The sequence below is a fragment of the Chrysemys picta genome, chromosome 7 (assembly GCF_011386835.1).
Source record: "Chrysemys picta bellii isolate R12L10 chromosome 7, ASM1138683v2, whole genome shotgun sequence".
Classification (NCBI taxonomy): domain Eukaryota; kingdom Metazoa; phylum Chordata; order Testudines; family Emydidae; genus Chrysemys; species Chrysemys picta.
Window position 1 is genome coordinate 58,006,061 of NC_088797.1, and position 27,839 is coordinate 58,033,899.

Below are 27,839 nucleotides of genomic sequence, written 5' to 3' on the forward strand. Positions count from 1 at the left end.
AGCCCAAGGCTTAACCCCCAAGAGAGTGTAAATCCTGAGGAGGACTGGCACGCTGAAGGGGGTTCCTCCCAGGGACTGTACGGAGCAGAGGGCACTAGTCCTGTGAGTCTGAGACACCAGATGATCCTAATTGCTCTGAATCAGTGACCCGTCCTCTTCATTATTTACCAGTCCCCCAATTTTTGCCTCATCTGCAAACTTTATCAGCGATGATTTTGTGTTTTCTTCCAGGTCACGCATAAAAATGTTAAATAGTGTAGGGCTAAGAACCGATCCTGGAGGATCCCACCGGAAACACACCCGCTCAATGATGTTTCCATAGCTCAAAATGTAATTGTAAATATCAGTTAGTATACATTAAATGAATTAAAAATTGGCTATGTTAAATCTATATTGTTTTAATTTTTAATCAAAATGTCCTGCAGTACCAAGTCAAACACCTTAGGGAAAATCTAAGTATATTACGTCAACTCAATTACCTTTATCAACCCAACATGTAATCATCAAAAAAATATATCACATTAGTTTGACAGGATCTACTTTCCATAGGCCTCTGTTGATTTGCATTAAATATATTACCCTCCTTTAATTCTTTATTAAATCAAGTCCTGTATCAGCTGCTCCATTATGTTGCCCAGGATCGATGTCAGGCAGACAGATCTATGATTAGCTTTTTAAAGTACTGGCATAACATTAGCTTTCTTCCAGTATTTTGGAACTTCCCCAGTACTCCAAGACTTAGGGCTTGTCTACACTGCCAAATTTTGTTGACAAAACTTATGTCGGCACCCAAAAGTCAACAAAACACATCACCAAACAGTGTTCACACTTGCTCCCTTTGTCAACACATGTCCACATTGGGGACACCATCACCGACAGGGTGAGCAATGCACCATGGGTATGTATCCCACAGTGCAGTGTTGTGGGAAGGAAGAGCTGATCACTGCACATCTTGGGATTCTCTCCAAATTCTCCCACAGCCCCCTCAGCTGCTGAGAGCAGCATTATGGATAGCTCTGTGAGCTCTCCGTGCTGAGGAATGGCAAAGCAGCATAGCAGTCTGTCCCCCTCCTCCTGCAGCAGCAGTCTGCCTGCCGCTGTGTTCCTAGTGCAGGGCAGAACAGGAGCATTCCAATTATTTGCTTTTTGTTTGTTCCTGGAATGGAACGGAGCACCACACAGATATTTCCCAGAGCTCTGAAAGGGGAGGGGTGTATGCCTGCAGGGCAGCAGAGATCAAAACACTGAGCAGAGCAATCAGGGCAGGCATTGTGGGAGACTGGCAGAAGCCAGTTCTGTGGACAAAACAATCAGCAGTGTCTACACTGGCTCTTTGTGGACAATAAAGGGAGGGGAAAAGACAAAAGTCTCTCGTAGGGGTGGAAGTTTGTGTCATCAAAGCTGGGTGTTTTGGCGACAAAACTTGGTAGTGTAGACAAGGCCTTAGAGTAGCTTCTGTTTCCATTCCATTACTATCTCTGGAGGATGTTAAAGTGTTATCATATAATGAGATCATTTAATTCCCTCCACCCACCACAGAATAAAAATATTTATTGAACACTTCTACCTTTTCTGCATTATTATTTAAAATTCCACCATTCCCATCTAATAACGGACCAATATCATTGTCAGGATTCCTTTTGGTCCTTCCCTCTGCTGGCCATAGAGATTTCCCCTTGCAGCTCTTTGCTTCCCTTACCAATTTTCTACCATTCCTAATTTATCTTCATTACTACTATATATCTGCCTTCACTTCCCTTCTAAACCAGCTCACTTATTTATTCAAATACAGACTTTTCCCTCACTTGTGACATCTACTAGTGTTCTTAGATGATTTCCAATAATCATTCAGTTTTCTGCTTAAATTCATTCTCCAAGTTGATTTGGCCCATAATTACCTCTTGTCTTATATACAATACTTCTGTTAAATATACCCCAGAATTATACAGCCTTTTTCGCAACTGCATCACATTGATGACTCTCATTCAATTCTGATCCACTATAAGCCCCAGCTCCTTCTGAGCAATACATGAGTTGTTTCCCATTGTGTAGTTGTGCATTTGATTTTTCTTCTCCTTAAGTGCAGTACTTTGCATTTGTCTTTACTGAATACTTGTTGATTTCACGAACTGGATTCCCTGGCTGTGGGGGTGGGGGAGGAACTAGGCAAGCAAGAACAGTAGGGCGTTTAAAAACAAACAAACAAAACAAAACACCAGTTTGATGAGCAGTATGAAGAGAACTCAACTTTTGGGGCAAATGGGTGCATTACAGCTCAGTGATTTGTGGCCTTTCACAAGGTTTGAGCAAGCTCTTAGTTGCTTAACTGAGCAAGAAATAATTACGGTTTAACTGTTTTTTGTTTATTCCACAACTACCAAACTGTTTTCTGCTTCTCCTCAAACCTACTTTATGGAGTAAGATGACCCTTAGTTAGATAGTGTGTAAAGTACAAAACAGGACCAGATGCTTTACAAGAGTTTAGTGAAAAAGTTGCTGGATAAAAATATAAATAAGCACATAGAGTCAGACTTTAAGGTCAGAAGGGACCATTATGATAGTCTACTCTGACCTCCTGCACAGTGCAAGCCACAGAATCTCACCCACCCACTCCTGTAACAAACCCCTAACCTACATCTGAGCTGCTGAAGTCCTCAAATCATGAGTTAAAGGCTTCAAGGTGCAGAGAATCCTCCAGCAAGTGAAGTTGCAGTTGCCTCTGTTCAGTAGCTAGCCCACATCCAGGCTAGTTCTTCCTCACGAGGAGTCAGGGCTGTAAAGGGGAAGTCATGCTTAGCTTTTTTTTTTTTTTTTACTAATTCAGAACATAGGCCAGATACAAAGGAGAGTGATAAAAACCATACACTTTATTAACCAAATTCACAGATCACATAGTAACCATTTCAGAAGCAGTTGGAGTGGATTTGCAGATCTAGTTCAGACACATTTCTTCGCTGTTGGCTGCTTTGCAAGTCTTGTAACAAGCAGGACAAACACCCAGCAACACCCAGACAGCTTCTTCCCAACCTTTCTACAGCTTGCCCTGGCCTTGGGGGATGGGTATACCTGCAAATCTCACTGAAGCTGAGGGGAGTCATAGGTGCTCAGCACTTCTACAAGGCCCCACGTAACACTGCAGCAAGCTAGAGATGGATTCTGCAGAACTCCGGGGGCAGGGATGGTGTGGAAGCAGTATCTGGTAAATTAACTGAGGTTATTTAATATAAATAGGAATAATACAATCAGCATAGTGTTCCTTATTTAATTCTACACTGCCACCCACTTTGCCCTGTGCTGCAGAGCTCCGGAATGATGTAGGACTCCACTTAGCAATTGTCAAGAGGAAACTGACACGGATGAAACTGGAGGGAAGGTAGTTTGGGATTGCAGAACAAGCAGTTTAGCGGGAAGTTTTTTCCAGATTAACTGTCACAGTGCTGACCAATGGACATTTAAACTGCTGTCATTAGATTTCAGAGTGTACATCCATTCGAGCTAAATAAGGTGTTAACTCAGAGCTATTGCTTAGGGTGGCTGTAGCCGGAGGCAGACAGTACCACATCACTTTACATTCAGTTCAGATTAATGTTTTCTTCATAACTAACACCCAGAAACTTAAAAATGAAAGTTTCGATTTGGCTGCATAATTCTGGAAAGACTGCAGCAAGTTTTGATGCTGTAGAGTAAGCTGGGCCCTGCTTGCTAGTTATAATAAATGTATGGCTGTTAAAGCTAGCATCACCAAAGCCCTATTGCAGTGTTATGATGCAAGTCCCAACGGGAGGAGTTTCTGGAGCAGGCTTGCCCCATGCAGAGATCACTGCAGTGGGAACCGCTCAGCACCCCCTGATACTCAGCACCCTCCAGTAAGGGGTGAATTCTCTTCCAGAATTGCCATCCAGCCAGGGAATCTGAAAGAGGCCATATGTCGAGGTGCAGTGGAAGTCAGCAGCGGAACAGCTGAGGAAGCGTAAATTGATTTAATTGACGTAGAAAGAGCAGTTTAAACCCGGAGAATCCGTATGCCTGATTAAACACGCTACTAGAGTGCTGTCAGTCAGTGCCTTAGCAAGGGAACCTGGACTCCAAAGATTCCTGGCTTCATTAACACTCATTGCTGTTTCTCCAGGGACTCTTACCCTTTATTTTCCTGTTCAAGGAAGAGGACGTTGGTTATCCTCAGTTACAAGTCACAGCATGCCACGAAGGGATGGGCTTCTCCCAGCTTGATTTTAGGAGGAAACACTCTTGCCTCCAACTGTTTACAACATAAAGAAGCTTTGGGCTTGGTGTCCCCTGGGAGTTAGTGATCAGGGCTTCAGCCTCCTCCAGCGGCACAGCTGCCTGAAACTGACAGGTGCTTTGACTAGAAGAGGCAATTCCTGCGATGAAAGCAGGGGGCGGGGCCGCATTACACAGTGACAAGTCTTTGCACAATGTTAGTCTTCAGAACACTTTACAGACAGTAAGCCTCAAACCCCATGGGAGGTAGGTCAGGATCATCCCCCATTTTACAGGTGGGGAAACTGAGGCACAACATGGTGAAATGATTTGCCCAAGGCCACAGAGGGAATCTGTTAGAAGTGGGGCTGGTACCCAGCCTCCAGTCCTGCACACAGACCTCAATTAATAAAGCATCAGGAGCTTTAAACTGGCCTACTGAGATTAGCAGCTCTACCAGTATGCCAATCAGAGCAGTTCCCTGAACTCACAATGGGGAAAGCAGGTTTTTAAAGTGCAGCCAGTATATGTTAACTCCAAGGTCCAGCTTGGGGACGACCCCTCCAGTCTCATGACGGGCATTAGTATTTCGGCTCCAGGATCACAAAGCCAGATTTAAACACCGTCTTTGCCCATCCACTATTAAAAGTTGAGGTAATTACAAGTGGCAGGATATCAGATGGGGAACATCTAGGCCAGCAGCCCAGGCACGCACGTTCATACCAAAGTGAGTGTCATGAGGAGTTAAGTGAGACCATCACTGGGGTGAGATCAATTTTTGAACTAGTTACTTAGAGCTCTGGCTTTTAGCAGCAGGTGCCAGGGCTTTTCATCTCCTGCAATTAGCACATGGGAGGTTCGGGAGGATCTTCATTCTGCCCCAGCTAGGCAATCTAGATATGTACTGGGGACTGTCCCTTTCCCCTCTTCCCCAGGGGGTGTTCACAGTTATAACCCAGAAAAGAGGAGAATTCTTGTCATCCAAGAGAAAAATGAAATGCCAAGTCAAGCCAGCTAGCTTGGGGGAGCAGGAGAACCCTTAATATAAGGTCAGTACCTGTGAACTTTCAACCCCTTAGTTCAAGCCCCCTGGACTCTAAGCCAATCAGGACAACCAAGGCTTCCCAGTTGTTACTGGCACCTTCCCTCCTCCCCCCACCAGTTCCTTGCAGGAGAAAGATTTAGGTACTTAAGAAAACTAGGGTGTTTTCCCATTCAATGTAGCCACCATTGCCATTTCCTGTCCCACCCCCTGGCCCAGCGAGTTGTTGAATTCAAGGGTCTCCCTCTAGCTGGCAATAGCATCCAATCTTGGCTCCCAACCCTCTCCTGCAGAACTGGCATGGCCAGCCATTGTGCAACAGGCACGCAACCCTCCCTTGTGTGTGAAGCTCATGCCAGGGAGCAGACACTCCTCACCCTTAGGGAAGTTTGGCCTTTAAGAACCGAAGGGAAGATTAGATCTGTGCCAGAGACGCACAACACAACCCTGGGGGATAGGGGAGAGACAGGTTTGCGGGACAGAAAAGGCAGAACCTGAAATTCAGTGATGGGTTCTTGACACTCCGAACCCTCTCTCTGGCATTCACAGCCTCTCCAGTTCTCTTGCCCCATCCCTCTAAAGACTGCAGAAGGAACAGCACTCAGCCTTTGGCTGGAAGGCCCAGGGAGAAGCCCCCTCTGAGGCAGATACCAATTCCTCTTCATAGGTCCAACAGATGAAGTTCTGGTAGCAAGCAGTTTCTCCTCCTCCACCCCCCCCCCCCCCCATCATCATCACCACACCAGGCCTGTAACGTGCCAGAGCACCAACAGCCTAGGGAGTAAGAGTCCCAGCAACCCCCAGCTGCACCCCTCCCCCAGTTTTAGTCCCCTTTTGTTTTGCCCCTCCCCTTAAGGTACGCCTCATGGAAGAAGTGGCAGAAGAGCACTAGGTAGCTGAGATACATTATGGACGACCAGAAGATCTGTTCCCAGGAGGTGGAGCAGATGCCATCCTGCATCCAGGAGTATGCCATGATGCTCACTGCTGTGCCCATCACCATCTGCAGGATCTGGGTAAAGGTAATCACCATGGCAAATGGGCGTGGCACCCTCAAGCCTGCCGCCCGCACTGTGTAGTAGGAGTACATGAAGGCGTGGACACTGTAATTCATGGTCATGAACCAGCCGCCACCGGCTACCATGTCCTTATAGGCGTACCAGGTGTAGAGCAGCACCGTGACATGGTGGTACCAGTGCAGGAAGATGAGCCGTTGCTTCCGGAGAACGATGAACACTGTGTCACCTTGGGAGACAGACATCACTGGTCAGATAAGGCAAAGCAGCTGATGTGTTTTCAGGCTGCAGTGAAGAGATAAACCATTGCACTAAATCCATCACCTCACTCGACCCAACCAAAACTTTTATTCAGCCCAGATTATTTCCATGCTCCAAGGGGACAGCCCCTCCCTCCACCAAACATACAATGCTGCACTGAGAGAAGTAACACCATACACCTTATGGTACTGATGTTTACCCCCTTCTCCCTCCAGGCAAAAAGTTAGTGGCAGGGCCTGGATTTGAACCCTAATTGCCAGTTCTGTGTCTTATCCCGAAGTCCTCCTTCCTGTGTAAGTGACCATGCTGGGGGGACTGAGCTAGACTGAGGTTACCTGGGAGGTCACAGGATGGTGCTACACTGTCTGCATTGAGTGCAGTGGGTCAGAACAAGGGAGACAGCTTATGCTGGCTGAGTCAGCCCCTCCTGTGGAGGATGGAGCCCTTTAGAGAGTCTGCCAGTAACAAGGGAAGAGTTTATAACCACATCAGATAAAGCAAAGGAGGTTTTATACTCACCCAATTCTGGTACTTTGCTTAGGACAAACATATATGCCCAGAACTTGCTGACAGGGCCATTATAGAAGCCTGGATCACATACAGATTGCTTAAATCCACTGGTGGAGAGGACGAATCCCATGTAACCCCATGTCCTCAGGGTGCCGATGATACTGCAAGAGAGCCATATGAGCATCATGGGACATGACAAAAATCACACAAGGAAGGCTGACTTCTCCCCCCACAGAAACTCTGGCAACTCCATCCCCTCCGCAGGAGAAGTAGGAAGCCCAAGTAATCAGTCTCCTGCCCTGCAGGGCAACTGAAACTGTATTTACTCCAGTTATTGCTCCTCCTTGTCTTGGGAAGCACAGATTTGAATACCTTGGCTCACTAGCAGAACTACTTGACCCTACTCAGATAGGGGCAGCCATCCAGCCAGCCACAAGTCCCCAGGCAGCTCTGCCAACACATTTCAGTCCTGAACCTACAGCACCTCCTGCCCAAGTCATAGAATATCAGGGTTGGAAGGGACCTCAGGAGGTCATCTAGTCCAACCCCCTGCTCAAAGCAGGACCAATTCCCAACTAAATCATCCCAGCCAGGGCGTTGTCAAGCCTGACCTTAAAAACCTCTAAGGAAGGAGATTCCACCACCTCCCTAGGTAACCGATTCCAGTGCTTCACCACTCTCCTAGTGAAGACGTTTTTCCTAATATACAACTGTAGTGAGTTGGTGTGGCTCCCCTCCTGCCCAGAAGAGGGAGCCAACGTGCAGGCACCCGAGTGGGTGGAGCCACCGCCGCCTGTCCCCGCCCCCCAGAAGTCAAGGGGCGGGACAGGAAGTATAAAGGCCGGCCGCCAGAGCTCAGTCGGCGGCCAGTCACCACAGGGAGCAGACGTGCGGCCGGGAGCTCCCGGCAATGAGACTGCCGAAGACCGAGGCCTGGACCCTAGCTGGCCTGAGCTACCCCGGGCACGCTACAAGGAGGAGCCGCTGGAGCCCGTCCGCTCCCGTCACTGGGAGAATCCCTGGGAACACCACCCCACCAACCCTGAGGGTGAGACTGCACCCGAACCCCTCCGCCCCTGCTGCTACCCAGAGGAGCCGCCCGAGGACCGTTGGCCTGACTTCCCGGCAGAGCTACCGGACCTGCCACCGAGCCCTGGCCGAGAGGAGCCCATGCAGATGGACTGGCCCGAGCCCGGCGCGACAAACGAGGTAGGCTTTGAGGGGGATCATGGAAGTAGCCCGGGGGTAGCCGACCCCGGTCCGGCTGCAACCGAGTGTGAGCCAATGTCAGTGTGTTGCGGTCTGGATACCCCACTGACCAGCAGCGGCAGTAACCGCTGCTAGGGCCCCGGGCTGGAACGCAGTGGAGTGGGTGGGCCTGCGTTCCCCCCTGCCACCCCCGCTCACGGGTGGCAGGCTTCCCCCTCATCCAACGCTCGGCTACAGAAAGCCTAGGCGTGCCATACCTGAACTGCTTGCTCGCTCAGCCCCCTGCAAACAAGGGCCTGAGCTTAGCTGTGTTTGCCCCGCCCTGATCCAGGGCCTGGGCTCCTGAACTGCTTATTCGCTCAGCCCCTGCCAACAAGGGCCTGAGCTAAACTGTGTTTGCCCCGCCCTAATCCAGGGCCTGGGCTCTGAACTATTTACTCGCTCAGTCCCCTGCAACCGAGGGCCTGAGCCCTGAGCTAACTGTCGGCTTTGCTCCACCCTGCACCAGAGAGCCGGAGCTTCGGGACTAACTGACTGCTTGTTCCCCCCAGTAGTGAATCGGTGTGGCTCCCCTCCTGCCCGGAAGGGTCGAGCCCCAGCTAGGACCGATTACACCAACCTAGACCTACCCAACTGCAGCTTGAGACCATTACTCCTTGTTCTGTCATCTGGTACCACTAAGAACAGTCTAGATCAGGGGTCGGCAACGTTCGGCACCCGGCTCGCCAGGGTAAGCACCCTGGAGGGCCGGGCCAGTTTATTTACCTGCTGACGTTGCAGGCTTGGCTGATTGCAGCCCCCACTCGCCGTGGCTCGCCGTCCTGAGCCAATGGGGGCAGTGGGAAGCAGCGTGGGCTGAGGGATGTGCTGGCCGCAGCTTCCCGCCGCCCCCATTGGCCCGGGACGGCGAACCGCAGCCAGTGGGGGCCACGATCGGCCGAACCTGCGGTGTCAGCAGGTAAATAAACTGGCCCGGCCTGCTAGGGTGCTTACCCTGGCGAGCTGCGTGCCGAACGTTGCTGACACCTAGTCTAGATCCATCCTCTTTGGAACCCCCTTTCAGGTAGTTGAAAGCAGCTATCAAATCCTCCCTCATTCTTCTCTTCTGCAGACTAAACAATCCCAGTTCCCTCAGCCTCTCCTCATAAGTCATGTGCTCCAGCCCCCTAATCATTTTTGTTGCCCTCCGCTGGACTCTCTCCAATTTTTCCACAGCCTTCTTGTAGTGTGGGGCCCAAAACTGGACACAGTACTCCAGATGAGGCCTCACCAATGTCGAATAGAGGGGAATGATTATGCCCCTCGATCTGCTGGCAATGCCCCTACTTATGCAGCCCAAAATGCCGTTAGCCTTCTTGGCAACAAGGGCACACTGTTGACTCATATCCAGCTTCTCATCCACTGTAACCCCTAGGTCCTTTTCTGCAGAACTGCTTCCTAGCCATTCAGTCCCTAGTCTGTAACAGTGCATGGGATTCTTCTGTCCTAAGTGCAGGACTCTGCACTTGTCCTTGTTGAACCTCATCAGGTTTCTTTTGGCCCAATCCTCTAATTTGTCTAGGTCCCTCTGTATCCTATCCCTACCCTCCAGCGTATCTACCACTCCTCCCAGTTTAGTGTTATCTGCAAACTTGCTGAGCGTGCAGTCCACACCATCCTCCAGATCATTAATGAAGATCCTACTTCATTATGAAGTCCTACTCCAAGTTCTTCCAGGGCACCTCAACAGTGAACTACGACACGCTCGGATATTCCAGTCTCTTCTCGTCTCTTAACTGGAGTTTCAGCAAGTCGGGTCAGGCCCGGGCCTCAAATGAGCAGAGGATACAAAAACCACTACACATCTTAAGCATAACAGAAAGTCTGAATTAGGCAAAGAGCCACTAACTCAACTCACTCATCTCAGCCCCTACAATCAACATGCACAAATGCCATTCTAAAGGTTTGCTGCCTAACCCCGTTCCTAGCGTCCATAAGACACACTGCAGAAATCCATGGACACATGACACAGAGAGCTATGTGATGTGTGGTTCTGATATGACTGGAAATTGATGTCACTAGCGCTAGATGGCTGGCTCAGTTTACAAATTGAGAAGTGACCTAAGAGCTTGTGCTGGAGGGCAAACCTCAGCTGGGATCTCAAAAATCCATTTAACAGCTACATAGGCTCTGCACTGCTGGCAGGAATCAACACTTGTTTGGGTCTGGAAAGTGATCACCACAGACTTCAAGGTCTGCTACATGCTAGAAATACTAACCAGAGAAGATAATAAGGAGCCATGTTTTAACCCCGGTAGATTCCTAGGCTAACCCATGGTTCCCCTCTCCTCCACACAGCAAGAAATCAAGAGGTTGACAAATGTATTTAAACATAGTAGTTTTTCCCCACTTCTTCTGTAGCTTAGACAAGCTCTGTGTTGTTGACAGGGACAGCTAAGCAAGTCCTGAACATGGTTTAGCTGCAAGTGCAGATTAATTGCATTCAGCACCATTTTAGAAACTGAAGTTTAGAGGAGGCTTTCACTAGAGCTGCGCGAATAATGGATTTTTTGGTTCAGTGGCCGAACCAAAAAAGTAAAACCGAAAAAAAAATCCCCCTGGCATTTTTGTTCTTGCTTGCAAAATGAAAATGAAAAAAAAAATTATTTCCAGTCAAATGAAACATTTTGTTCAACCTGGACATTCTCATTTATTTAGGGTGGTTTTTACCCATCTAAAGTTTTGAAACAAATCTAGCTACATTTCAAAATGAAACAAAGTCAAAGCCTTTCATTTCAAAATGTGTTAGAACAAACCATTTTGACTTAGAAATTTCTTTTATTCATTCTGTGCTATTTCCTGAATTTGATCCAAATTCGCAAATAATTTCACTTGCCCCAAAACTGCATTTTTCAACAAATAAACTATTCAGCCAAAAAGTTCCAGGCAGCTCCTGTCTTGCCAGCACCCACCCAAACTATGGCAATCCTCCCAAGAGCTGAGCCACTTGTGAGTTTTTCAGGAAAAGGCTAATGTACACAAAGCATTGGAGCCATAACTGCATGGCTGAGTAGGAGAGCTTCTGAATACCACTGGTGTGATGACTAATATCAGGCTGAAAGCAGTCTGAGCTGGTATAAGCAGTTGTGGTTTTTCCACCTAGAACTGCCTTGTCAGAATGACACCACCAATAAAATGCCACACAAGAGATAAAAAGCTGAGGACTGTATCACAGCAACCCAGTGTATACAAACGCAAGGCTTTCTGCGTACCTGATGCCAGGCAATGGCTCCTGGGAAACCAAGACAACAAGAGAAGTGAAGAATATGCGCTCCCTGCCCCACCTTCGGCTTCAAGTACTTTGAAAGAGATGCTCATGCAGGCCAAGAAGCACCCCTTAAATTTGTGGGCTGGCTACCCAAAGCTGTCAGTCATTAAAGCGGGGATATGGCTTCACAATGGTTGTGCATGCACTATCAGTGCCAGAGCTTGCATGTCCCAGGACACTGCATAGCAAGGTGTCATTCTAGCTTCCCACATCTTCCCCTACCCCCTTCCACCCTTATGTGGGCCACGCAAGCCAGTCAGAATCCAGCATCACTCCCAGCCAGCTTCATCCCCCTCATACTTCAGCATCTTACACCAATTAACCTTGTGAGGATGATCGTCTCACTCTGCCCAACCAGCTGGAGCTGCAGTAAACAGGTGCTGAGAGGAGGGTGAGAAAACTGAAGGATGTTGGCTTGGCTCTGCTCTAAATTACAGAGCAAAGCTATGGTTGAGTCATTCTCGGCAGACTCCTATCAGAGTCCCCGCAGGAAGCCAGAGTTGCCAGCACAGTATGTTTATGGACAGTTTATAGGGCTGCTTAAAGACAAAGAACTGAATCTTTTACACGGAGACCTTAGATGCAAGATTACTCTCACTTTTATGACATGTGTGTTGATGAAACTTGAAAAAATAATACCTGTTCACAAAAGAAATCTGTGTTTAACATAAACCATCTCATCCTTGTTGTTTTGCTATTCAGCTTTTATCCTCACCACTGCAAAAACAAGTAGCAAATTTTCCACACTGGAAAGTTTCCCTGAGCACCTCACAAGTGCAGTAAAGATAACAAGGAATGGCGAGGCCTGTACATACTGACACATTCAGCCAGCTTGTGCCAATGGCCAGAGAGGAGCTGTCAATCCCTTTCATGTTCTCCTCTGGATTCAGAGGGTCTCAGCTCAAAGAGCAAGGCAGGGATCATGCACTTCTCTGTTCACCCTTCAGTTTTCAGAATCCTGCACCTCAAGACCAGGCTAGCTGGGCCCTGCACAGCAGAGGCTGATCTTTGCCTTGGCTCATGGTCATGGCCAGCCAGACATCTAGAGTAGGGATAGGCCTGCTACTCTGCCCACCCAAACTCTAAGGGAAATGCTCAGGGAGTGGATTGAGCAGTCAAGTTCAAGATCAGTCTTTTTTAAACTAAAAAAAATTTAAATTAAATTAAAGGAGATATCCTATCTCCTAGAACTGGAAGGGACCTTGCAAGGTCATTGAGTCCAGCACCCTGCCTTCACTAGCAGGACCAAGTACTGATTTTGCCCCAGATCCCTAAGTGGCCCCCACAAGGATTGAACTCACAACTCTGGGTTTAGCAGACCAATGCTCAAACCACTGAGCTCTCTCCCCCTCCCCCCCCTTATCTTCAAGATGCTCCAGCACCTGGGCCCAGGGTACCTAGGAGAGCCAATGCTCTCAGATGAAGACAACAGTCAACAGATCCAAATGGTTTCAGATTCTGAGGTGACGAGGGCACGGTAAGAACCCGTACAGAAGAGCACAGAAGCCGTCAACCCCAACGTGGCTCATCTCATCTGGGGCAGCAGCTCAGTTACTCTAGTTCAGGCTGAGCTGTGCTGAGTGTTAGCGCCCTCTGTTTTGCCCAAGGCCACAACAGAGTAGTGCCTCTGCCTCTCCCCCCACTGCTGCCTGCCTGCCACAGACAAAGGCAGGGATCGTCCCTGGAAGAGACTGCAGCTGTTGGTGGGGAAGGCAGAGAGAGGCCTTGCAGGGATGGCTCAAGACCAGAGGGCTTGGGGTGGGGAAGAGGGGAAAGACTTCACAGGATCCTTTCCCCTCATTTTGGGATCACTTCTACAGGGTTAGGAAATGGGGTGGGGGGGGGTGGGAGAGAAGAGGAGGAAGGTTTTAAAATAAGGACTAACATTAAAGCCCTGTGGCCAGGCTGGGAGTGGGAAATTGTCTGTGGTTCAGCAGTTTATCAAAAACCTATTGCCCCTTTTGGGTTAGCATCCCAGAAGGAAATGCCTCCATGTCTCTCTCCAGGGTCAGCTCTACGGCTGCCCAGTAACCGTCAGCAGCAGAATACAGTGAGAGACACCATTCTTACCTGAACAAGGCCAGGCTGAGTGACCACAGGACCAGTGGCTTGCGCAGGTCGTATCCTCTCCGCTGCTTCATGACATGCTGGCCTCCGAAGATCAGCAGCACATAAGCCAAGGCGAACGAGAAAGATTTACGCCTGTGAGTGGGGAAGAAGAGTTCTCAGACAGGCTGGCACGTGGTAAAGCACAGACCTACCCCTTGCTCCTGGTGGGGGCTTCGCTAGCCTGGACAAGGAGGAATCTAATGGAACCCTGCACTCCCATGGGTACTGGAAATATCCGTGTTCCTCTAGCTGTAGTCACGAGGAGCAGGCTTTGGCCATAAGTGGAGCCGGTAGAAATACCCTTGGTGAGGGAAGGAAAAGAAAGGGGATCTCTCACATTATGGAGACTTCCACAATGCTGCCCTGCCCCTTCAGATCCCAAGTGAGGGCTCAGCTGCAAGGATTTCAAGCTGAGAGAACAGGGCAGTTTTATTTATCTACAGACTAGCTCATTTACTGTAATTTGTGAGGAGGCCAGTGTTTCTTGTTTTGTACCACTTCTTAGTACATGGAGGAAAGGGACAGCATTCTACACAGGCAGCGCTGGGGGCTGACCCTCACAACAGACTTGGCTGAAAACAACATTCTGTCGTGCTATGACGTGTTCTGGCCTTAGCTTCCCAGATCTGGGACCCCATTTTTGATACTCCATTCGTATGATGCAGTCTGATTTTAAAAAGGCCTGACAATTCACCAGGCTGGATAAAATCCAGTCCCCTATACTGGCTATCAGAATACATTTTTGAAGAATTAAATTATCTTTAAAAAAACCTAAAGAATTATCTCCATGGCTAAGTAGAGTTTCACAAGCCTTTCATCCCAGAGACATTTACAAACCCTATACCAGCTCTCACAGCCCCACTGAAATGCAGCCCCAGCAGCGCACAGTAACGTAACAGGACAGGAAGTGAAGAGAACCTGCAAGTGGAACCTAGGGTGGCAGAACAGAACCCGAGCTGGAGTCTGAGTCTGGCCCTTGTTGCCTGCCTGACGCCACCAATCAAAGAGTAGCAGAGAATCTTAGGCCATGAGTTTGTGTTAGGAAGAAAGCTTAGCGGGTCACAAATACCACTTCCTGCACCAGCTGTGTTCCTTGGAGCTCTCCCATCCAAGTCCTAATCTAGTTAGGCTCAGCTCGCAAACATCTAAGATTCCAGCCACACCGTAAGAGATCCCTCCCCATCTTCCCCGCTCCCAATAGTCCTATAAAGCCTTTTGTGCCTGGGGATTCTGCAGTAGGAGCAGCAGCCTGGACACAGGCATTCAGCTGTGTCCTCTCTGTAGCAAAGGCACCAACAAATCCTATTCGCTCCATTTCTCTGCTGCTAGATGGAAATGCCCTTTGTAAGGCACAGAGTAACAGTGGATTGTCCCAGCAACCAGCTGCCTTCTCCATTTCTGAAGGGGGCAGATCTTTCCGGGAAAGGAAGGGAAGCACTGGAGAGAAGTGGAAGAGACCGAATGGATGGATAGAACCCAAGGCAGCCACTCAACCCAGTCTGCCCATGTTACTTTGTTCTTAAGTCCTTGAGTTCAAGACCTAGGATTTAAACACCCACCTCTTGCTAGGGGGAGTAAACAAGGGAGCACAGTTGCCCTTCAGAGCCCCTCTTCTCTTCTCTCCCTGGCCTTAAGAAGCTGCCCCTCCTCCCAGCCCCAACAGCTGATGGGTCTGATTTGGCTTATTTGAGAACAACCACCAGAATGTGCACGCGCTGCACAGCCCACTGACTTGACTCCAGCCACCATAAGTCATATCCCCATCTAGGGTAAGAACCAAAGCAACCGAGTCCCTCTTCAACCATGCAGGGGGAAGGTCTACATTCCTCTCTCTGATCCTAGGCCAATTCAGCCTAAGTCTAACATTCTTCATATTAGTTAGCTTCCAGGACCCACTGCAATGGGCTTACCAGATTCCTGGGCAAGAGTGGCATTGCCGTGAGGGAATCCCTACTCTTTGCCCCGGTATTGTTCGAATTCGCACTGTGGTCACAGGGACGCCTGGTCTACGTGGACTGAAAATGCCAGATGTTTTACAGAGACATTTGATGGACGGAGAGAGGCATTCAGAACAAGTCTCCATGGAAACTGTAGAATTATAGCTTGAAACGTGATCCACAGTTTACTATAGTGAGGACTGTACTCCCAGGTCAGGCATCTGTATGTATGGTACCTATGCCCTAGGAGAATCTGTACATCAATTGACATTCAGGCTATTGCACAAGCCTTTCAACCCCAGAGACTTTAGTCCAAGTTACTCTACTTAGTTTAACAGCAAAGAGGTTGAAGGTCTCAGGGTGTGGCCTAGTGGGCAATATACGCCTGGACTGGGGTAGCAGGTAGACTTAGATGCATGAGCAGAGCAGGCTGGCTGGGAGAAAAGCAGGACATGTTACAGGTCAGGATTGTTGTGTATTGGCAGAGATGCGCTGCCTTCGCCCAAACAGAGATTAATAGATTAAGGCTAGAAGGGACCATTATGACTTGACCTCCTGCATATAACAGGCCACAGAACTTCACAGAGAGACCTAGATCAGCAGGTACTGCTAGTGAACACCACTTGCCTGCACTAGGCTTTGCTCTAGCCAGCACCTCCCTTCAAGCACTACATGCTGAAGTTAAAGGTAAACAGCATGGCAGAAAATGAAGCTCCCAGCCCACACTAGAGCAGCGCTGCAGCATGAAACCACCCCTGCCCCCCAACTGTACCCAAATCACTGCAAAGGCAGGCTTCGGGCAGGGAAGGATCCCAGCACCAGGAAGTGCCAAGGCATCCCGAGTAGTAGTAGTGAACCCAGCTCAGCCAGGGTTAAGCTTCCATCCGTGTTTGCTAAAGAGGCGGCAGCGGGTTGTTGGTACTGATTAAGAACAGGATTAACCCTTCCTTCCTGCTGAGCCTGCACAGGGGTGTGTACCAGCAAGCACTGGCACTGACAGCTGGTGCCAGAGGCATCACAGGGGTGGAGTCGACATTTCACTGATCTGCAGCGCTGCCAACGGCTCTGTGATTCACAGCTTGTGAATGGAAGAGAAGGGGCTGAATGGCTGCATTTCGTTATCACCCTGAGGGTTCTCTGACAAGACCTTCTGCTCTCGTGAGCTCCATATCCAAGATGCCAGGGATCCAGCCTATAATTCAGGAACACCGTTCCCTACACTCCAGCCATGACTCACCCCTCGGTACCATAAAACCCACTGGAATTGGGATCCTGGTTTAAATCCCCCAAATTGTCATGTGGGGCCCACTGGGCATTTGCTAGTGAAAAGGGAGCTGGTCACATGGCTCTCACTCCTCTCCTGCAACTGCCAAGTTTCATTAGAAGGCGTCGAGAAAATACACTAAATACTTCGATGTTACTTTTCCGCCTAAGCAATCGCAGTTGTCAGAGGCATGCCACATGATGCCAAATGGAAGAGGAAGGTGTGTGTTACACTCTTGCCCCTGCTATGTAAAATTAGGAAAGACTCCTAATTTAGTAAGTTACAGAACAAACAGGAAACCTCACTGCTCCACTCTCAGGCAAATTACTCAACTTTTCATCTGTCCTGTAGAGGTGGGAGCAGGTGGGTGGCAGCTCCAACCACATCCGGAGAATGGGGAGGCAAGGAAAATGACAGGTTGGCCAGCTCATCCTCAACAGGTCTATCACCCCAGTAAGAAAGAAACTTCAAAATCCCCCATTAACAGGGGAGGGTCAAAGGGTACGGGGACACTGCAAAAATATCCAGCAGCAGTGAGTTTTAGAGCTTGGGGCAGCTGACTCTGGCGCATTCTACAGGGCTAAAAATATCAGCGTAGACATCCCCTTGGGCTGGAGCTGGGCTCTGTCACGCACCCCCTTGCCAGGATCAAGCCCTAGCAAAAATATCTAATCCTCTATGTTTAGCCCTGTAGCATGAGCCCCAGGGCCCAAGTCAGTTGACCAGGCTCAGACTTACTGCTGCAGATTTTTTTTCCTTTTGCAATGCAGTTGTACCTAGAGGCCAACTGACTCAGTGAAGAAAATCCAAGTGGGACTAAGGTCATATCCAGCCACTTTCCATGGAACAGTCCAGAAAACACCCCCTCCACCCTGATGAGACACCCCTAAAGTAAACAGCTACTCCCAGCATTGACTAGTTGTGCGTGACGCATGCTGACCTTTGCACCCATCCCTTTCCATTCCTATCTATGTACTGAACTTCTGCCAAGTGCTGCCAACATGGAAGGCTGCAAAGCACAGATGGAGTTGAACACTGGACCCACATCAGCCTGAGCAGCCCCAGGGGAACACTCTGGTGGTGGTTTGTGTGCAACTTCGTCTTCAATATCAAGGAGGACTCTTGTATGCAGCGGGCAATCTGGTAACCTCACAGATGTGTATGCTGATGAGTCAACATAATCCCCTCCCAAGGGGCTGTGCTCATTTGCTAGAAGACTTCACACACTCCCCACCCTACTGAAACAAGACAGGTCTGAGAAGCAGTTCAAACAATACTGTTGCCCACATCAGCTCTAAGGCCCAAGATTCACCCAGCAATTCTCCTGCCTCTCACCCAAACCCAGCCTCCCAGGCCACAGGCATTCGGTCCCATGGGAGCTGAGTTCCACGAAGGATGCCCAGAAAGCGGTTTATCTGTGACAGGTAAGAGGGGACAGAAGTTTCCTCTTAAACAGAGGGACCCTTGTGCCAGGGCCGAAAGAGAAGGAAGATGCTCCAGTTCCTCAGGAAGCTCAAGTTACATCCACAGAGTCGCAGTCAACATGAAGCGGCTCACACTAAACACGATAATAGCCGTCACCAAGCAGTATTTTAAGCAGCCTGGTGAAACTGAAGCCCCCAATGGCTGTACATAAATAGAATACCAAAGTGCTTGGGAAGACCCAAAGTGAGATAAGGGACACATTGTACTATAGACTTTCTACATACCGAGGAGATACCCCTTGTCCCTGTGAGACAAGAGTGACCAAGGGCAGGCTGGAAGTACTACTAGCTCCATTTAAGAGATGGGAAACTGAGTCAGATTAAGTGACGTTCTTGGTCACACCAAGTCTGAGGCAGAGCTGGCCTCCTAATTCCTAATCCAGTGTTTTGACCACAAGACCATCTTCCCTGGTACCGAGCAGCACTATCAGCCAATCCCAACACACAGTCAGCCACCAGGAAAGGAGCCTCCTTCACAGGAATACTTCTCAGACACTTTCATTTTATAAATCTGAATTTAGACTCTATTCCAGTTCTTAGTGCTGACAGTGTAGAGGTGTGAAGCTGATCTCAGGCGCCAGGGGATGTATGTGGCACAGCACACTTGGCCCAACCAGCAGCTTAGCAGTTAAAACAATACCATGTTAGACAGCCATGACCAGAAAGGAGCTACATTGATTTCTCTCCTACAAGCCAGGAAGGAGGGAATGTGTTAATTTCACAGGGCAAAGATGCTCTCTCTACTCCAGATGAGCCACTGCCAACACCCTCAACTTTGGCCTGACTGGGGTAGTATTGGTGCCTTGGTAGGACATAGCAGGCCTAGTTGCTGTTTGAGCTGTAATTGATACGTGGATGAAAACTTACAGAGTCACAGTAACATAAAGAAAGGTGATCGAGAAGGTATAGGAAAAAAAAAAAAAAAAAGATTGAATATGTATTAACAGAAGAGGGCTGTTGCTCCAACCCAAGGACTCTATTGAGATTACAACTTGCAAACAAGAGGAGTTTGAAACCAGAAGTTAGACAAACTTGGTGTATTGGAAGTCAGGCTGAACTGGGACTCTAGAGAATGAGAAAGATCCTGGGCTCCTGAGGGGTTTGCTTGAGAAATATCGAAAGGCCTCTGCTTCGCTCCAGAATCCTCCAGGTTCACAGGTGAAGGATGGATCAGTCCAGGTGTCAACATGCCAGTGAGGACATTGGATCATCATTGCTGAACCAGTGAGGACCCCAATTTGATTCATGGGATCCCCCACTATTTCTCACCCGGTGCGGAGATCAGCTGTACTGCATGGCATCAGCACAATGGTATGAAGCAGCATAGCTTGCCCAAGAGAAACCCAAAGAAAGAGGCACCTGCCAAAACCTGCCAGGTGGGGAAAGCAAGCAAGCAAGCCAGGGCTCAGAGGTGTTACACAGGTTGGCCACAACAGATGCATGAGCTGTCTGTGACTGTCAACAGAAAGCCATTCTTCTCCATCCTGCTCTCTTGGGTCTGCTAAAGGCAAGAGTAACTTTAATAGCAAACAGCAAGTTCAAGGTCCAGCAACAGAATTAACTTTTCCTCCATCCCCCACAAGGAGGGTTCTAAGGCAGTGGTTTTCAGACTTTTTCTGGCGACCCAGTTGAAGAAAATTGTTGATGCCTGTGACCCAGCGGAGCTGGGGCAGAGGGGCTATGGGCTGGGGCAGAGGTTGGGGTGCAAGGTGAGGGCTGCAGTTAGGATTGAGGGGTTCAAGGTGTGTGTGAGGGCTTTGGGCTGGTGAAGGGGGTCAGGGCCGGCGCTTCCACTAGGCAACCCTAGGCGGTCACCTAGGGCAGGATTTGGGGGGCGGCATTTTGCCGCCCTTGGTGGAAATTCAGCGGCGGAGGGGGGGGGGGGGTCCTTCCGCTCCGGGTCTTCGGCGAAAATTCGGAAGTGGGTCCTTCACTTGCTCCGGGACCTGCCGCCTAAGTGCCCCGAAGACGCGGAGCAGAAGGACCCCCGCCGCTGAATGCTCAGAGGAGGAGCGCTGTCGCCTAGGGCGGCAAAAACCCTGGCGCCACTCCTGCAGGGGGTCAGGGCTCTAGGCTGGGGGTGCAGGCTCTGGGATGGGGATGGGGATAAGGGCTTTGGGATGCAGGAGGGGGCTCTGGGTTTGGGGAGGGCTCAGGGCTGGGGTAGGTGAATGGGACATGGGGATGGAGCATAGGCTTACCTGCGGCAGCTCCCGGTCAGTGGTGCAGCAGGGGTGCTAAGGCAGGCTTCCTGCCTGCCTTGGCACAGTGGACCTTGCAGCGCCCCGGAAGCGGCCAGCAGCAGGTCCGGTTCCTAGGCAGAGGTGCGCAAGCAGCTCTGCGCGGCTCTCGCCTGCAAGCACCGCCCCCCCTCCACAGGCACTGCCCCTCAGCTCCCATTGGGAGCCGGCCAATGGGAGTGTGGAGCCGGTGCTTGGAGCGGGGTCAGTGCACGGAGCCTCATGGGCCCCCTCGCCTAGGAGCTGGACCTGCTGCTGACCGCTTTGGGGCACAGTGCAGTGTCAGAACAGGTAGGGACTTGCCTGCCTTAGCTGGGCAACACCGCTGACGGGATTTTTAATGGCCTAGTGCTGACCAGAGCCACCACAACCCAGTGCCTTACATTCTGCGACCCAGCACTGGGTAGTGACCTGCAGTTTGAAAACCACTGCCCTAAGGGACTTTGGTAAGAAACTCTAAGATAAGGGATGAATAGACACTCTCTAAAATAGGAGTTGTGAGTTTTGCATTAGATTGTTTTGTGAATAACTGTTTAAATTTGATTTCAAAATGCTTGGTTTCATTTTGAATTCTTCCATCTATTCCATTAATAAACTTAGTTGTGAGTTGAATCTCTCATCCCCTCCCATAGCATATTTGCCATGGGACTAAGCAAGCAAAGGATTCTGCTCCAAATCTAAACCACGCTTCATAATTTAACGTTGTGTTAATGATGTTGTCACTGCACCCACGACAACCAGCCCATTCATTCCATCAAATGCTTACAACAGTTCACCACAAAGTAATCAAGCGCTCTGGCATTTTGCGGAAATACCCCCTCCAAGAAAGTTTCACTCTAAGCCTCTCCCAATCAGGGCATAAATCCTTCCTAACTGCACTAAGCCAAGAACAAACAAGTTAAGTTTGCTCCAGAGATAGTTACCAACCCTGTGTTGCTCAGGAACTGAAGGAGAGCCTGTGTAACCTACAAACCTTGTCTCTCTCACCAAGGGAAGTTGGTCCAATAAAGAGAGACTACCTGACCCCCCCCCCACCCCCTACCCCCCCGCTCAACCCATCACATTTCCATGCTAGGAAACAGGAATACACAATAGATGTCCCAATGGAAACAGGGTGCGGTCTATTCTTTTAGAATTAGCATCCCCAAATAGCAAGCCATATAGATTTTACCCCATGCTCAGGGAGAGATTTTTAAAGATGAAGAGGTGTGTGCTGTGGGCATTTGTCATGTAATCTCAGCATGCAGAAGAAATATTTATGAAGTTCAATACAACTCAAGTGTTCTAAGTTCTGGTGTCAAATTAGCTGGACCCCAAACCAAAACCCTGGACGCAAACCACCTCAGGTCTTTGGAGGCTTAGAATCCTGACAAATCTTGTGCTCAGTGCAAATCTTAGCAGGCCAGGAAAAGCCTATTGGCTGCCAGCCCAGAAATACCAAGTGTGGACGAATCAAATGCAGCTGCAACCTGTCACCCCACATGGCAAGATCCTGGGTACGTGGATTTGCAGGTCACTGAACTGAAGGTGCAAATGAAGCATGGTCTCCTAGACCTACTCAAGTTTCCCTGTAAATTCCAACCGCAGAAGTGAATGGATTTCCCTGTTTCATGGTGTAACTCAGAGGTAGGCAACCTATGGCACGTGTGCTGAAGGCAGCACGCAAGCTGATTTTCAGTGGCACTAACACTGCGAGTCCTGGCCACCGGTCCGGAGGGCTCTGCATTTTAATTTAATTTTAAATGAAGCTTCTTAAACATTTTAAAAACCTTATATAACTGAACTACTGTTGTATGTAAAGTAAATATTATAGACTTATAGAAAGAGACCTTCTAAAAAGGTTAAAATGTATTACTGGCACGTGAAACCTTAAATTAGAGTGAATAAATGAAGACTTGGCACACTACTTCTGAAAGGTTGCCGACCCCTGGTGTAACTCCTCCTCTGGCTGTGCACATAGCCTCACGGGGCATAGTAGCAAACAGCAGACAGCTCTTCCTGTCATGAGGCATGGCATGGGGTGACACTGCTGGTCAGCAGCTGCTGCGAGAAAAGGACAGGAGAGCAGTTTTCATTTTCAGCCTCAAGCTGGATGTGCTTGTCAATTGATGCACCAGAGTTTTAACTACAGATTAGACCAGTAATTTTCCCTTAGGAAAGAGACGAAAACGACTTCATGACACACCTTCAGCACAAGAAAAAAAAATAGCACCATGTTTTCTTGTCAGACATACAGGTTATCCTATGCCACATCACCTCAGTAGAAGTTTCCTAGCACGCAGACAACTTTGTAATCTTAGGAAGAGGACACTTTCAGGAAGTATAACAGTGCTGTGTGGAATCAGCAGCTGCTCCAAGCAGGCGACATCTTTCTCCCACACACTGCCCTCATCTCCCAGAATTGTCTACTGCATATTGTTCCGGTCCTCTGAAATACCAATATACCATAACCACCCCATGCAATCGCTTACCTCCAAACCTGCAGGCCACCTAGCTCTGTAAACTAAACATTGGCAATGTCCACTGAACCCAGCCTGTGTCTGAGGCAAAGCCCCCAGATCCCGATTCATTTTATTAGAGAAGATCTGGGGCCATAATTTTTATAACACCTCAGATAACAGGCAAGACTTCAGTGATTGTTTTACATGTTCTACCTACAGCGTCACCTGAGCGAGGCTATTCAAAAAGCCAGAGAGCAATCACATTAACGAAGTCCAAGTATGATGCAGGAAGCTTCTCTCCAAATACAGTTCTACCATACCACCCCTAAATTCTGACCTACAGCAGCCCCTCCTGTTCCAGTCTTGGGGACAAACCTGGTCAAGGCCAAACCCCTACATACAGAACTCAGGACCTCACACACAGAGAGATTGTACCAGCAGGCTCTTTAAAGTTTATTGTAACTGTTTATTTCAAGCTGCTGCTCTTCACCCTAAAAATCTTTCTGCACTCAAGAAATGCAGATTTGATTAAACAATATCTGTACACTAGGTAAGATGGCTGAGTCATTATCACTATTATTGCTATTCTAAAGGTGCTACTTAGGGTATGTCTATACAGGGATAAAAGACCCACAGCATGGCTGGCAGCTGGCCCGGGCCAGATAACTCAGTACTAAAAATTGCAGTGTAGACATTCTTTTTACAATTTATGTTTGTGTCAAGGGAAGAAAGAGTTCAAACAAGAATTGAGTATAAAGATGCTGCTCTCTAACATCTCCTTTGAGACACTGAAAACAATTGCACATTGAATGATGCTTTATGAAATCTAGCAATTGTTGACTAATCTTGTACAATGGGTTTCACTATTCAAGCCAGTAGCATAAATTTAATTCTTGGCTCTCAAAAGGACCTCAGCAGCATAGGTTTATGAAGGTGTTTAATATTAAACTTTCACCAGCAATTTTAACCCTAAATTCATATTGAAGTAAACAGAGCAGTTAACCTAGTTTTACTTTAAGGCAATTGCTCTATTAACTAAGTTGCATCTCCTCCTGGAAGGCTATATGGCTTTAGCTTTTGTACGTGCTCAGTCTTTCATCCAGATTATAGTTTTGTTTCCTATTTTATTATCTAGCTCCTCTTTCCCAAAATATTGACAGAAGCACATTCTTCTGAGTTGGGTCACAGATTAACACAGTGGTCCTTTCTGGCTTTATAGTCTGACCCCCCTGCATAACCAGCCTCTTACAGGACTTCCCCGATTAATTCCCATTTGAACTAGAGGAGCAGATCTCTTAGAAAAGACCCACTCCAGTGATGGAGAATCCACCAGGAGACCCTTGGTAAATTGGTCCAATGGTGGATTAAAAATCTGAGCCTGTGACTGTCACGTCCAGCTGCCAGCCTTGCTTACATGAGGCGGGCCCTGCAGAATGGCAGTTACACCCTCAGCTTTACGGGGCATCTCCAGGCTGGTTCTAGGCGCCCCTTTCTCTCAGCAGCAGCGCCAAGCTGGTTGTACGGGGGGGGGGCTCCCCGGTTTTAGCGCTGCTAGTCTCGGTGCAGCAGACGGGTCCCCGGTGCTGCACCGCAGGCTCCAGTTCAAGTTACTGCCTAGCTCGGGCATCCCCACCCCAGCAAGGTGCCCCCGCGGAGCTAGCCAGCCGCCCCGCCAGCGCTCACCAGTTCTCCCGCATCCACTGGATCGCCTGCAGCTCGTCGAAGTGCCGCTCGAAGTCGTACTCCTGCGGGCGGGGCAGCGCGGACAGGTTGGCGCCCAGCAGCTCCATGCTGGAGGGGCGCGGGCGGCTCGGGGCCGGGCCGAGCCGAGCCGGGCCTTGCCCTGCAGGAGCGGGCGGGCAGGTCAGTGTCGGGCCGGGCCCTGCAGGAGCCGGCAGGCGGGCGGATGGGTCAGTGCCGGGCCGGCGTTAGAGGAGGAGCCGCCGGCGGCAGCCCGGAGCTGGGACCCCCCAGCCGCAGCCAGGCTGCAGGTGACGGGTTCCCGCCGCCAGCCCCGCCAATTGATTCCGCTCAGACTCCGCCCCCGACCCGCCTGCCGCCGACAACCAATCCCGGAGACGGACAGCGCGAGTGGCCCCACCCACCCACCCCATGACTGAGAGGCGGCTGCACCAGGACACCCCGCTTCCATTCCGCCCCGGGGAAGGGCTGCAGCCTTGTCCTTCATCTGCCGCCGCGCCAGGCTCTGCTGCTCCGAGACACTCAGCCTTGCTTCCCGCAGAGCCGGACCCCATATATGTGTAAATCAAAGGGGCCAGAGTCCTTGGCCCTGTAAAGATGATTTCCCTTCAGTTACACTAGTACAGGTCCTTTATCCTCAGAAGCCCCAGCACCTGGAAGGTAGCCATCAGCTTCCCCCACCCAGTACCTGATACCCTCTCTGATCCAGGCTGCCCTTTCTCCAGCCACCCTCACTGTCTTATTAAACATGGGCTCCCTTTCAGAGGGCCTATTAATTCCAGTGTTTGCATTGGTTGATCCAACAATGTATCATCCAAACAATATACATAGCACATTAATGAGGATTAGGAAGAAACTTACCCTATAGGCACTTAGAGACCAGTTGTCTGCTATGGGCTGTTTTGCACCACACTCTGAAGCATTTGGTCCATGCCACCCTCAGAGACCAGATGGACCTCTGGGCTAATCAGTACGGCAGTTCCTATATTTGAAAACAGTGACCATAAGCATGATTCTTGGAACACTATGTGCACACTACATCACCAGTCATCTTACCTTTTCTGCATCCTAAACCCCATACGTTGTACGTTTGCTATTTTGAGTATGCTCTCAAGCATAAGGACCATATCTTCACACTTGTCAGAAGAGTGGCCTCCCCTTGGTGCAACACAAATAAGGCTCACAGCACTGAACCATTTTCCACTATAAAGACAGATCAGCAAACGCAAGAAGCAGAATGAGGTAGAAACAATTATACAAAAGGTCAGTGAGTTGCAGAGACAGACTGGGGCTAAGCTAGCTCAGCATTCCAGCATCTAGACCAGTGGTTTCAAACTGTGGGTTGCGACTCAGTACTGGGTTGCAGAATGTAAGGTACTGGGTCGCAGTCGCTCTGGTCAGCACCGCTGACCAGGCAGTTAAAAGTCCCGTCGGTGGTGCTACCCTGGCTAAAGCAGGCTAGTCCCTACTTGTTCTGACACTGCACTGTGCCCCAGAAGCAGCCACCAGCAGGTCCGGCTCCTAGGCGGGAGGGCCAGGGGGCTCTGCACGTTGATCCTGACCTGAGCACTGGCTCTGCACTCCCATTGGCCGGTTTCTGGCCAATGGGAGCTGGGGGGGGCAGTGCCTGTGGGCGAGAGCTGAGCAGAGCCACTTGCTCACTTCCACCTAGGAGCCAGACCTGCCGCTGGCCTTTTCCGGGGCGCAGTGCAGTCTGCGGCGCTAAGACAGGCAGGAAGTCTGCCTCTGCATCCCGGCTGCACTACTGACCAGGAGCTGCCAGAGTTAAGCCTGCGCCCCAGCCCTGAGCCCCCCATTTAATCCCAGAGCCCCTTCCTGCACCCCAAACCCCTCATCCCTGCCCCACCCCAGAGCCTGCACCCCCAGCCCAGATCCCTGACCCCCTCCCACACCCCAACCCCCTGCCCCAGCCCAGAGCCCCCTCTCACACCCTGAACCCCTCATTCCCACCCCACCCCGGAGCCCTCACCCCCACACCACAACCCTCTGCACCAGCCCTGAGCCCCTCCCACAAATCCCTCATTCCCAGCTCTGTTGGGTCACGGGCATCAACAATTTTTTTCAACTGGGTCGCCAGAAAAAAAGTTTGAAAACCACTGATCTAGACTACTTTTGTGGTATGTGCTTTAAAAGTGCATACAAACATACTACTGGTTGAAATGCAGGGGTTCTCAGACTACATCTCGCTGGGTTTCCAGCTTGGTCAGGAAGACTCTAGGTTAGCTTTTAAAGAGCTGTATTTCTCAAATTGTAGCCTGAAACCTTGGAACCTTCTTTTTTAGAGCCTTCCTAGTCTGTGTCCCTGCGTGCACTGCACTCCTGTCATCTACCAGGCATGCGTGACAAGGTTATACTGCGATTGTGAATACAATAGGCATAGACCAAAATCAGAATATTCTGCACCAAGCCAGCCAGTTAGACTGGTGTAACTTGTGCTACAAGCATCACCTGGCCAACAGCATGACTGAAATTATTCCTTTTCTCTTATAAGAACCTTTCCTTCCTCAAAACTTTATTAGTAACATACCACATAGCTCTCATTCCTTAGAGGTCACTGCCCTCAGCGACTCCTGTGACTGGCTACCACTAAGTAAGCCTCTATTTATACCTTACCACACTCAAAAACTAGAAGATTCCTGAAGGGAAACACCAGTTGTATTCTGCACCATCACCCCTCTTTACACAACATTAATTGCTTTTTCATATCCTCTACCTTGGCTTCCACCTCTGCCGTCCCGTCCTGTGTTGCCTTCCTTTAGATGTTTTTGTTTTCACTTAGAACACAGGTTCTCAACTTGCTTTCTTAATGGTTAGGTGAGAGGGTGGGCAGAATATTTTTACTGCTGCAACATGGGGTCTCAGTGTGCAGGAGGCAGAGAACCACTGACTGAACTATACTCTTCAGGGCAAGGAATCCATCCTTATCTGTATCCTGGAGCACTATGCCCATCTACAGTGCTATGCAATTATTTTATACTAGTGAAGTATTAAGAGTTGAATGAAGTTGGATAATCTTGCCATTGTTCTAGATGCTCAGTAAGGTCATGTTCTGATCACTGCTGATACATCAGCCAGT

At 49.4% G+C, this 27,839-nt stretch overlaps 1 protein-coding gene across 1 annotated transcript; it reads right to left on the reverse strand.

The window, feature by feature from the left end:
- Positions 1-2,849: 2,849 nt before the first annotated feature.
- ELOVL3 (ELOVL fatty acid elongase 3) lies at positions 2,850-25,064 on the reverse strand. The gene is made up of 5 exons (XM_065551576.1): positions 24,951-25,064; positions 24,725-24,903; positions 13,637-13,768; positions 7,060-7,211; positions 2,850-6,508 (listed from the first exon to the last, which is right to left on the reverse strand). Exons 2-5 carry the CDS (start codon positions 24,829-24,831, stop codon positions 6,087-6,089), a joined length of 813 nt encoding a protein of 270 aa, XP_065407648.1. The 5' UTR covers positions 24,832-24,903; positions 24,951-25,064; the 3' UTR covers positions 2,850-6,086.
- Positions 25,065-27,839: the final 2,775 nt, after the last annotated feature.

Coding starts and splice junctions, on each gene's coding strand:
- ELOVL3 (XM_065551576.1), bottom strand. CDS start 24,831: ATGGAGCTGCTGGGCGCCAACCTGTCCGCGCTGCCCCGCCCGCAGGAG. Junction 13,769..24,724: donor CAGTGGATGCGGGAGAACTG/GTGAGCGCTGGC, acceptor CCCCACTCACAG/GCGTAAATCTTTCTCGTTCG. Junction 7,212..13,636: donor CTCAGCCTGGCCTTGTTCAG/GTAAGAATGGTG, acceptor GCTCTCTTGCAG/TATCATCGGCACCCTGAGGA.